Source organism: Typopeltis vanoorti, chromosome 9 (assembly GCF_054136105.1).
Source record: "Typopeltis vanoorti isolate ZY-2024b chromosome 9, IOZ_Tvanoo_1.0, whole genome shotgun sequence".
In the NCBI taxonomy this organism is placed as follows: Eukaryota; Metazoa; Arthropoda; class Arachnida; order Uropygi; family Thelyphonidae; genus Typopeltis; species Typopeltis vanoorti.
In genome coordinates this window covers 28,569,856-28,583,094 of record NC_143557.1, presented here as the reverse complement: position 1 = coordinate 28,583,094, position 13,239 = coordinate 28,569,856, and the positions used below count along the sequence as shown (strand labels likewise).

The window sequence follows — 13,239 nt, the reverse complement described above, 5'->3', positions numbered from 1 at the left end:
AAGTATCAATTGAATCCCATGTGTATTCCTATCAACAAAATTTCTTCCTTATTGCCTTCTACAAAAGATAAACTGTCATCTCTATCTTTGGCTGGCATTTACCAAACACCATGTGAATGCGATGTTTCTTATTCTGGACAAACTGGCAGTTCTGTGGAATAAAGAATTAAAGAACATCAATATTATATTGAATACAACAAACCTCAGAAGTCAGGTCTAGCACAACACAGTATTAACACTACCCATAATATCCAGTGGGATAAAGTTATTCTCCTTCATACATGCAGGTTCAAATATGAATGCCTCTTTAAAGAAAGTTGTGAAGCTATTTTACACCGACTGAATTCAAATCGAAATGATTGTCTCTCTCTCTCGAAGATCTGGGAAACTTATTTTATGTAATCATTAAAAAAACAATTATCTTAAATAATAATTATTTATTAATTTCCTAGCTCGCGACAACAATGTATTTTAATAGGTGATCCACCGAACGTTCATTACTTGTATTCCATTCCTATCTGTTTATAACACTGAAGATGTACTACTAGTTTTAGTGTGAAATATCTGTACCTTATTTATTAATTAAAGTTATTACTGTGGACTTAAGAGTTCTTTTAATAATCGAAGTGACTGTTTCACCAATCGAAAAGTTTGAGAAATTGTTATCCCCAGTATTCAATAATTTATCTGCTATATTTTAATTTCAGCCCAGTAGTTTTTAATCCATGAACACACAATGAATACACATAGAAGGATTTCAATTTAAGTATTATTATTATTACTACTACGGGCTACTCCAGGAGTCCTTAGACTCATCGAGGGAGGCCCTAAACATCATGTTCACACAGCTGTTCAACATTCTCACAGTATCTATCATACCTTGCCTTGAACTCGCTCACTGTCATAGCACCCACAACAGACTCTGGCAGCTTATTCCACTCATTTACCACTCTAAAAGTAAAGAACCCAGCTCTAACACCCCTGCTAACCACGCTCTTGCCCAGCTTCCATGGGTGTCCCCTAGTTCTCCCACCACCAGTCCTGATCTCAAAAATATCATCTAAATTAATCCTATAGAATCCTTTTAGCAATTTGAATGTCTCAATCTTATCTCCCCTTTTCCACCTATCAACTAGTTTCTGCAACCCACAAATCTTCAACCTGTTCTCATATGGTTCATTCCATAGACCTGCTATCATCTTAGTCACTCGCCTCTGGATCCTCTCAACCTCCTCCCCATCAAGAAGGAACCGAGGTGACCAAATCTGGGCACAGTAGTCGAGATGAGGTCTTATCAGGGCTCGGTACAGAGGTACAATAACTTGTTTTTCTCTGCTCATCAAGGTATTTTTCAACAACCAAGTGAGTTGATGAGCTGATTTAGCTACTTTTGCAATGTGCCCCCTAAACTTCATCTCCCTATCCACCAACACTCCCAAGTCCCTGGCCTCATCAATCTCTTGGAGTACAGTTCCACCAATGTGGTATACTGCTGCTAATCTTTTCACTCCGAAATGCATAACCTTACATTTTGTCACATTAAATTGACATCCATTCTCCTTAGTCCAGAACTCCAATCTATCCAAGTCATCTTGCAAGACTTTGACATCTTCTGCATTCACTATCGCCCTACCCAACTTTGCATCATCGACGAACAAATGAACTGTCCCACTTAGACCCTTCCCGTATGCACACTAGTGTGTTATGAATTCAATTCCTATTGTTGTTAGTTGTACTGATGATGTCTTATGATACATAAAATGAAATATTTACATAATAAAAAAGTTATTTACTGTGGCATACATGTTATTATATAGTTAAGGATACCCCACAGGTTTCATTATATAAAAAGAGGTATATATATATATATATATAACATTAACAAAAGAGTAGGATTTAATATGTACCTCATTAAAGTCTTAGTGATTTTATTAAGAATGAGATGTAAAATTAACTGATCAAGAACTTTATGGTTATTATTCAGGATCCCCCCCCCCATATACACACCAATAGATTCATGGGATTCTTCATAGGAGACTAATTTTTACGCCATTAAGTCTATCATACTAATCACTTACTTTCAGCATTCCTACTATCCTCTCAAGCAGAGTATTCTAGACATCTACCAATTCACAGTACTAAATTACTACTACTCAATTCTCAATTATACATTTTCTGGTAACATTTTGTTTATTTACTTTTTTACTACCTCTAAAATTCTGAATTCTCGTTAAATCTTCTCATAGATCTGAGCATATACTAAGCTATCTGATCACTCCTTTATACATGAGCATATACTAAGCTATCATCACTGCTTTATACAAGAGAATCACTACTATCATTCCAAGGTACCATGCATCCTCCATTCTGTCCAGGAGTTCCAACAACATAATGTGAAGTTTATGCCCAAGAGAATATGCATCTAAACAATATACCTGAATACATTAACCACATGTTCTCCATCTCATACTCATTTTTTCACTTAGTCAAATATCACTAAAAGCGCCATGGCATCAGCACTAATAATAGCACTAATATCATGGATCTTCAAGTAATTCCCAACTTCATATCTAGAAACAGTTGAAAGATCCCAGTAATTCAGTGATAATATTACTGACATAAAAGATAAAAAATGATGGTCCATACAACAAATCATGTGGAAACCAACTTGAAGTCTTCCTGACACTACTTCCCCCAATACAGAACTCTTTGATATCTCTCAAGATATCAATCTCTAATTCAATTCATTAATCTATTTAAAGTTATATGTTGCTGAAACAAGATCACATCCATGACATGCTCCATGAATATTACCCTCATTTGCCCAAGTCTGTACACAAGCAGTTAACAATTTTCTGAAGAAAATTGTTAACTGCTTGTGTATATAAACTAGTCTACAGTTTCGATAGCAATATATAGTGCATATGACAAATTAAATAAAAACAGAAGGCAGCAATAGGTTACTCAAATATTTTTTTTTAAATATGTCTGATCAAGATTCCAAACTAGATAGAATATATCCATGAAAAGAAACTGTTCAGAACTGAAATAACACTGATATTTCCTGTGTTATTTCAGTATTATTAACCATATCATATTTCCATACTTACCGCGGCGGAATAACTTTCGCCAACATCAGTCTGTTCATCTGCCATTTGCAAAAAAACTACAAATCTCTACTAATTAAGAACATAAGTTTCAAAGAACGAAAAGTTCAGCGAATAGCTATGCAACTCTTAACTGAAGAAGCAGAAAGGGCGAAGAGTACAAAAATATTGCATTATCTCTCAACAGACTTCGTATCTAATCATGAATAATGGTACTATCGGTTATTATGCAAGTGGTGTTAAGAGATGACATAAAGAAAGCACCAAGATGATCTCATTTTTTTCTCTCCCTTTCTTCTTTAAAGGTTTCTAAATCTTAATAACACATCAACATTCATGATAATTATGGACTTCAAATCTTCCTCTCGAATCATGGAAATAATAAGAATTACCAAAATAAATAAATATAATACAAAATAAAAGATAAATAAATAGAGAATAAAATTCCCCTAAAGAATGGCATAAAATAGCGCAGTTTTTATTTATAACAAACTACCCTAACATGTTATCTAAATTGAAACACACTCCTCTCCTACGCACATGCATGGGTTTATAAACAGACAGCCCAATAAAAAGAAACGAAATGAGCGCCTAGGCAGTTCAGTAAAATAAAATAAAGAAAAATTAAAAATCTGTCGTAATTTCACATATTTCATTTATTAAATTGATTATAATTACTTATTTTAATTATTAATTATAATTTATATATATCTATATTAATTATAAATATAGTTAATATGGTTAATAATATGATTATATAGTATAGTATAATAATATAATATAGTTAATAATATGGTAATTAAGAAATATAGTAATATATTATTAACTATTATATCATTTTATTATTATTTTTACATTATTATTAATCTTAAATGAAACGAATCATAATTACTACTGAAATTAAAATAAAATTATTAGCTATTATAGTTACAATAATAGTAATACTATTAAATATATTAACATTATTAATATAAATATTATTACTATTATAGTACAATAATAGTAATACCATTAAATATATTAACATTATACCACTTCCATGGTCTACTACTTCCATGGTTACCCAGTCAATATTGGGAGAGTGTATTTATGCTTGGGTGAATGAATGTATGAAGGCAGAAGACAATCACAAACATCCATGCCTATGTGGGACTCGAACCTGAGGCCTCTTGGCTGCAGGTCAAGTAAAACTCATGGGAGCCAGACTCTAGGTTTGGCTCTCACTGACGAGACCTCAATACAGGTCGAAACAGGTATGGGTAGTGGCCCTTCTCTTAATGCACAGCATTATACATGTCCACAAGGAGATGTGCTTTGCATTATGGGAGATACTAAGACAAGTGATGAGAGCTTGGTCCACCTTTACCACAAATTGCCTGTCCTGAAGATACTTCAGGTGCAAACTTTGTTTGCTTACACTTGGATAAAGGATTAAACTACATTTATTATAATCTAACCAAGTAGAAAAAACTTCCAACATCTTTCTCTAAAAAACTATGGTTTTTCTTTTGCCAAATTCGTTCAGCTTTGACTTGCAACTCATAATACTTTGTAATTTTTTCAGTTTATTTTTCGTCAATTCGACTATCTCTTAGTGCTGATATTTCGATAAACTGAACACCCTTGTTTTCACTTTTTTCAACCACTGTTGTATCATTCCAATGTTATATCTTGTATTGCATTCCAAGCTTTTGTCAGTCTGGAGTTTGAAATCCCAAAGTATTTTAGCTTTTTCATGCGCAATCACGTTTTTTTTCAACCTTCTGCTTCCAATAGTCTATAGGTACTTTAAACCCATATTTTTTTCATAAATGACAGTGAATTATCTTAGCTACATTATCATGCCTTTTAAGGTACTCAATTTGTGCGATTTTGCTCCAATCACTTATAATGTGGTTTATCGTGTCTTCCTTCTCTTTGCACAATCTGCATTTACTGCCTTCTTGAATTTTTTGTATTATATATATATATATATATATATATATATGTAAATACATTTTTTTTACCTTGGAATATTTCACTAAGCCTTTCTTCGACTGGTAGATTTAGTCGATATCTGCCTTTTTCTTCTAGAAGCTCAGGTTTTTCGTCCAGTAAACTCAAGAAAATCGACTCTAGGACCAACATTATTTAAGACTGTAACATATCATGTTAGGGATATGTACCAGGAGATGGTAGGACTTGTTTGCCAGTCTCTTCATCGGTGGCAGCCTATAATTACTGATAGTAATGCGTCAGCTATCTCTGATTGGCTACCGGTGGAGATTGAACTGCCCACTCCGTCTCCAAACGCTAGGTAGCATTAAAAGTTTCAGCAACTCCCTATAAAGGAAGAAATGACATTAGCTTAATATTATAAAAAAAAATCAGTTAACGTCTTTTTATTCCCGTATATACGGGAGTAGGCGAGGACATTTAGCCCTATCTAACTTTTGGAAACTGAGTGGGCAGTTCAATCTCCACTGGCACCCAATCAAAGATAGATGGCCCAAGGATATCACTAATTAAGCAGTATGCAGTGAAGAGAGACAGCTCAAATGTGCCGCCATCTCGTGGTCCCTAACTAACACAATATATTTAATGTCTGAAATAATGTGGGTTCCACGGTCGATTTTCTTGAGTTTACAGGACGAAAAACCCACTTGCCCGTGCCAGAGATCAACTAACTCGGGAACCGGTAGAAAAGAGGCTTAGAAAAATTTCCTCTAGTCGCCGACTAGACTCGAAACCAAGTCTTCCTTCGTGCGGCCAAGGGCCGTGGTGTGTAAACGCCACAACCGCTGAGCTACACAGGCTCTATTATGATTATTATTAATTTATATTAATATTATTAAAGCGCCTCTGTAGGGCATTGGGAAGAACGATAGTACGTTTTACCCTTCGATTGGAAATGCCACAGTATAAAGGAAGTAGATGGTTCTAATATATCGAAACAATTTAAAACGTTTTCATCATCTCCTAAAGGATGTAAATTCATGTAATGAATTATGATTGCTGGTTACATATTCCAAGGAAAATCTTGAATTTATTCTTTTTATTGAATAGAGTGACTTTAAACTTATCCAGTTTAACCATATCTTCAATTGACATTCACGTTTCTGAATACCTCCCTATAAATTTTCTAAAACTCTTATTATGCACTATATTAATTGATTTGATCTTGAATGAATTACAAATGAAAGTAATGAAAATTCTTTAAGAATATCTATAATTATTATTACTATTATTAGGTGACACCTCCTGGGAAGCATATGGAATCCTCACAGTAGAGCAACCTACTCTATTAAAATACATCGCATCCTCTCCACTACTACTACTTTATTCTCCTCGATTAATTAATTAATTAATAGGTAACTAATTTATAAGTAATAAATAAATTAGATAGCATTAATAAATTAATGTTACATAACCTTTTTACAAGATGAATGGCATTATCCATTGTAGTTTGAAGTGCGTGATACTCTATAGTTTATACCCATTACCAGTTTGACAAGCAAGTCTCAAACTTCCAGAAAATTTAACAATCTGCTTGCGGACAGAATGCATTGTCAAATTCCTGTTATAGACCGAGTAAGTTGCAAAATAAAATGGTAAAACTGATATTCTGGGAACAAACAGAACAGGACACACTTACATGGGCAGCAAGGACAAGAATACAAAATATTTAAGGTGAAACACTTATGACACTGCACAGTCATGCTAAAACGTTACTTCAGTCCAACCTACAGAGTAACCAGAACAACATATCATATAACAAGATTACAGTCAACAAATTACATAACATATAAGTATAATAATCACTACGGAAAAGCCACCCGAAACTTCTACATACCTGAAATGATCAACAAATGCCATTCGAAGACAGAAACCTAGGGACCTATAGAGACCTGAAACAAATGTATAAATATTATAGCGAGACTGAAAATTAGAGGAAAATTACTCTCTCTCTCACCCTCATGCGCACACACACACACACACACACACACACACACACACACACACACACACACACACACACACACACACACACACACACACACACACACACACACACACACACACACACACACACACACACACACACACACACACACACACACACACACACACACACACACACACACACAAACCTATAACAAATCCCATTACAAGGACACAAACACACCATATCTAAATCCAACCCCATCCCCTCAGTGGAAATCTGTGGGAGCGTCTACTCACCGAGATGGATGAAATAGCAAGACCACTCCAGAATTTTTCACGGATCACTTCATCGGCATTCTATCATTTATCAAGTATTTACTCTTCTCCGCTGTTAATCCCTTAACGGCAATTTTAGAACCGTTAGCGGATTTACTGTGGTCGAGTGACTTTTGAGTCACTTGTCTTTAAATGTACTATGTTACTTCGAATTTTCTTCACTTACTAGGATATTTGATCGTTTTTTTTTTTTTTTTTTTTTGCTGCATAATTTATTTATTGTGTCTTATGTATCCTCATATAAGTTTCACATCTGCCAAAATAAATAGTCAATCTTGAAATGACCACAGATCAGCGTTTGCAATCAATATATTTTAGTAATAGAGTATATCCTTCACTTTACTGACAATATAGATTCTTTTTACGCGAATTTTCAAATGTTTGTTTACGTTTAAAATATTTTGTCAAATATTTATATTTTTAAATAACATTTAGTGAAATAAAAATGACATTTTGCTTTCTTACTTTGAAAAATACCTTTATATGGATTGTCACATTTCAATTTTAGCAACGATTTTTTTTTTTTTTTTTTTTTTTAATGAACAAATGGTTATAAACTGCGTTACTCGGTTTCCGATACTGTGTCATTTTTAGTATCAAAAATTTATACCTAATGGTATTTTATCAGGGACCCTTCGCCTTCTTCTTTTGCTTAAAATTGCAACAGATTTTTTTTTTTTTTTGTAGGATGCACATCACTATAATACCCAGTGCTTAACCACTATAGATATGTTAAAATATAATAGGAAGGATATCCCGTATGGTGTAATTCAAAACTTATGCTCAATTTAAGGATTTTTTTGCTGCAACTCCCCCCCCCCCCACATGCACACACACTCCTGTCCTGGAACTCAGTTACGTAACTACTTTAAAATTTCTACTGTTTGAAAGCATTCAGACAGTATTCAAAATCTCTTATTTCAGTTTACCGTTTTGACAAAAGAAATAAAGCAATAATATTGTTGCATATTCGAACCTTCTAATTCGGTACTCTTTCTTTGATTCTGAAATCAGCTGGTCAGCAGTCTGCTGAAATTATTCTAAGATTTAGAAATACTATGCTATATTTTCAATATGTAAAACTGTATACCACATAAAAGAAAGTTCAGTTGTGTTATTTTTGTTTGTTTGTTTGTTTCTTTCTTTTTTTTTTTTTTTTTAATCTAAATATTACTAATTATATGAAGAGTCAAAGGCTTCAATTTGGCGACATGAACTTTTTAAGTTAAGGGATATTACATCCCATATTGTTTCTTAGCCGAATAAGAAACTCAAGGAGTGTCATGCCGAAAATATAGAAACTATATAAAGTTCGGCGATTCCAAGCGTAAGCAAATACCTGAATAGTGCAGCACCTGACCCATTTAGTAGTGCAAACTGAGGCAACTCATAATAAGGGTGGGGCAAGCTCCGATCACTATTCTTGGTATTTACTCATAATGTGAACTTAGCTGCTAGGAGATGTATTACTGTTGCACTACCAAATGGGTCAGGTGCTGCACTATCCAGGTATTTGCTTAAGCTTGGAATCGCCGAACTTTATATAGTTTCTATATTTTCGGCATGAAACTCCTTGAGTTTCTTATTCGGCTAAGAAACAATGTGGGATGTAATATCCCTTAACCTTAAATATTACTACTTCTATTGCTGCTAATTGCTATTTCCGAAATACGTCTTAGAAATGCTGGACAATGATCCTCTTAGCTGGAGGAAAAGCTAAAAGTCTTAGATTACTCTTGTGAGAAACACAAGAGAGAAAGCTTCCCAGAAGTTCCACTAAATTACCTCAAGCAAGAATGTCGTTTCGTTTAGTAATAGTAAATTTCCTTCACTTTACTGATAATATAGGCTTTATGATGCAGTATTTATGCCAAAAATGATTTCTTTATTTATAGTGATCGGTTTTACTTTTATTATCGAAAAATTCTAAATTATTTGATACAATTATATTGAAAAAAAAAAGGATTTGAATTTTTTAAGAGAAAAGGCACATATCTCTTATATAATCATTTATTTTTTGAGTTGGGGGTGGGGGTAGACCTATTCAATCTGCAGGCAATTGTTACACACGTAAATCACTTCGGGAACATGCTCATGCAGTTTAGTGTAAAATAGTAGCAAAAGTTTTATTTCAATAATGTCACGTATCTAAACTAGAAGAAAATGTCTTTATATCTGCTGATGTTAGAACTCATGCATAAATATTTTTTCTGGCATGAATTCTCTATCGGTTATAATGTAATCAATTTACAGATTTTTGCACTCTTGTATTGACAAAACAAATATGTGTAGTAATTTCTTCTTTCTAATACAAGAAAAATCCAGATAATAACAGAAGAAGAATATGTAGTATTTTCTTTTTCATTGGGTGAATTTACAATGTTCTTTCTTTGTGATTTGAAATGAAAGTGCAAATGATTATTTTCTTACCAGTTTTGCCAATAGAAAATCTGGTATAATTATACGAGTGACATTTTACCGTTTTTCTCCCACAGGAGAAAATAAATAATGCAATAATATTGTTTAATCTGCAATACAATAAAGTTCAAATATTTATTATCAAACTTTAACATTTATCTATAATATTTATTATACCCAAGATAAAATACTTTCTACATTTATATCCCCTCCTGAGATTTTTATTTAATAAGGTTAAAACACCTTATGGTAACTTGTTCTGGTAAAATACTTATGGGCTCTGTATTACTAAAATCTTGGTATTTCTAGCCTGGCGTCCACTGATGAGACCTCAATAAAGGTCGAAACCGGTCTGGGTAGTGGCCCCTTGCCTTTAATACAAAGCATCATACATCTCCTCCAGGAGATGTGCTTTGCATTATGGGTAAATATTAAGATTAGTGATCAGAGCTTATTCTACTTTTACGATGAGTGGCCTTGGTCTTGCACTACGTGCAGGGTCAGCTAGACTTGCAACACTTGCAGGCGCAAACTTGCCTTGCTTGTCTGTTTGCTTACTTGGGAAATGGAGTAAAACCAGGTTTAAAATAGCTTGGTATCTTAACATTTATTATATCCAAGGTAAAATATTTTCTACACATATATATATATATAATCTCCCACACAAAAAATTTGGAACTTATATCACATCAATGCTGTGTGTAGTAGTGTGTAGGCAAGGGGAAAAGGTTAACATTATTATTTATAGATTTTAATTATTTATTTTATTATTTATATTTTTAATGTTTTTTGGTCAAATAATTTACTTGAAAGATGAAATGGTAACAGCATAGTCAGGCATCTCTCTATCAATATTTGTAATAATGAAAAGGACTATTTTGATGGCCCTGAAAAGAAGCATTTTTGATTTTACTGGTGAAAATTTATAGTTATTGAACAGTATAGAACGCCCTAAAACAAGATTGAAGGCACCTGTTTTTTTTATTGATATTTCATTTCTTCGAAAATATACTATTATACATTTTGAAAGAACAATATATCACTGTGTTATAAAAATAACTTAAAAAATTCACCTTCAAGATGAAATGGAAACAGTACGAACAAGCATCTTTCTATCAATATTTGTAGTCTTGAAAAGGACTGTTTTGATGGCCCTGAAAACAAACATTTTTTCTTTTTTTTCGTACTGTTCAGAATTTAAAAATCTTGAACAGTATGGAATACCTTAAAGCAAGGATAAACACATAAAGCAGTTTTACATTCAGGGCACTAGATTGTTGTCTCCCTTCTGATATATATATATATACTGTATATATATATATATTTTTTTTTTTTTCAAAATTCATTTTTACTCTGTTGGAATATTATAAAAAAAGGTTTAATGACTATTACCGAGAGGAAAGATGACAAGATATATTTAAAAAAGATACAACTAGTTTACTAGTTTCGTTACATGAACATCATCAGGTATCACAATCAAAGAAGTATATAAAAAAATTACAGAGACTTAAAATTGTACTAACAGAACAAGTATAAAAAACAGTAGCGTGTTTGAAAAAAATGCAAGTATGAGTTCCAAATAAACGAATACTACGCGCTGTCGCGAGTGCGCCAGTACTGAACAGAAGCAACGTGTGCGTCAGAGAGATTGTAACTCAGGCTGTTGTTGATATGAGAGGAATCTAGAGAAATTTCCCTAGATTCAACAATCTTTCTTTCGAGTTCATCGTAGCACACATGGATGTTAGCAATTTGAGTCTAGTTTACAATGTGCTGGCGGCCTTCGTCTGAGTTAGCTGAAAAGAGAACGTGGCTGGAGAGAGCGCTAGCTCTAGTCCTGTTATAGGAGATATCTCTACGTGTTCATCCAAACGTAGAAGGATGGATTTAGCAGTCTGTCCATAGTATGGCTTTCCGCAATCACACAGAATCTTGTACGCTCGTGGAAACTGAGTAGGAAGATGTTTCTGTTTATGTTTGCTAAGTAATAAACGAAGGTTTGGAAGCGTAGTGAAGCATTTTGAAGTTGAATTTCTTGAGAATCTTGGCTAGTTTTGGTGAAAGAGAGCTGATGTAAGGCAAGCAGATGAAGGCTCTTGGGGAAGAGGGATCTTCAGAAGTAGTTGAGTGCCTGGGGGAAAGAAATTTGTCAATTTTCTTTGGAGAGAAACCATTGTTAATAAACGTTTTTTTAAGAAAACGGAGTTCATTTTCAATTTCTGTTTCTTCTGTAAGTAATGATTTGGCTCGGTGGGCTAAAGTGGAAATAATACCACATTTTTGTGGGGGATAGTGATGGGAGGAAGCATGAAGGTATCTGTCAGTATGAGTAGGCTTTCTAAAAATTGAGATTTTAATGCTCTCAGCACAACTGGTAAGTTTGAGGTCTAAAAACGAGCACTGAGTAGATATCTGCGAATATCTACTCAGATACGGTATAACAGTCTATGCAAACACATCAAACAGCCAACTGACAAATTTAGAAATATTACATAGGAAAATTGTGTCAACAGTGATTTGGACACCTCATACACAACAGCCAATAGCAGAACAACACATGATGATATTATAATAATATACGTTGTAAACAATTATTATTATTTTAAAAATATTATGTCCGTGCACGTATCTGTAATGAACAATTGTATTCGTGTAATGTATTATAAATATTATATATATATATATAAATTATTATTAATACTATTAATACATGCATGTAATTTATCTGAAACGTTACCATCATCATCATCATCAAATTCCCCATGTACCCTCAACGGGTGTACAGAATATGACAGTACTACATGAAAAATTTACATCATTACTAACTTCCTATCTACAATTTTCCTCCATATCAGTCAGTTACTTGTCAAGACTCAAACATTATCAGAATTTATATTTCTATCGTCCAAGGCACTTTGTACCGTATCAATCCACTTATATCTTGGTCTTCTTCTGGGTCGTTTTCTTGCCAACCTGGCAGAGAAATCTTGTTTTGATAATCTTTCATCTCTCATTCTGTTTAAGTGACTATACCACCTGAAATTAGCTCTACTAACGCATTCCTGGATGCTGACAATGTCAAGTTCTTTCCTAATATCCTCGTTTTTAATATGATATTGCCATTGATGCCATCTGTTCACGCCACAAATCTTTCCCATGTCAAGTGTTTCACTTCTGACCCAGCTCTCAGATCCAAAAGTTAAAACTGGTTTGAACTCTGTCTTGTATACACTGATTTATTGTTCCGACTAATTTCTCTCTTATTCCATATGAATTTATTCAATTGACTTCCTACCATACCAGCTTTGTTGATTGTGTTGTCTATTTCCATATTTAATTTACCATCTTCACTAAAATTCGTGCCTAAGTAGCTAATATGTTTTACTTGTTCCACAGGTTCTCCGTTCACAACGCAGTTGACATTTTCAACGATTCTGCCTATTTTCATTATCTT

The 13,239-nt window shown here is 33.5% G+C and overlaps 1 protein-coding gene across 1 annotated transcript in view; it reads right to left on the bottom strand.

Moving 5' to 3' along the window:
* Nucleotides 1–3,639, bottom strand: part of LOC150102941 (putative sodium-coupled neutral amino acid transporter 12) — a 404,858-nt gene extending 401,219 nt beyond the window's left edge. Inside the window, exon 1 of the mRNA XM_090397467.1 lies at nucleotides 3,111–3,639. Coding sequence (XP_090253593.1) covers nucleotides 3,111–3,155 — 45 coding nt within the window. The 5' untranslated portion in view covers nucleotides 3,156–3,639. The remainder of the gene's footprint in view (nucleotides 1–3,110) is intronic.
* Nucleotides 3,640–13,239: the final 9,600 nt, after the last annotated feature.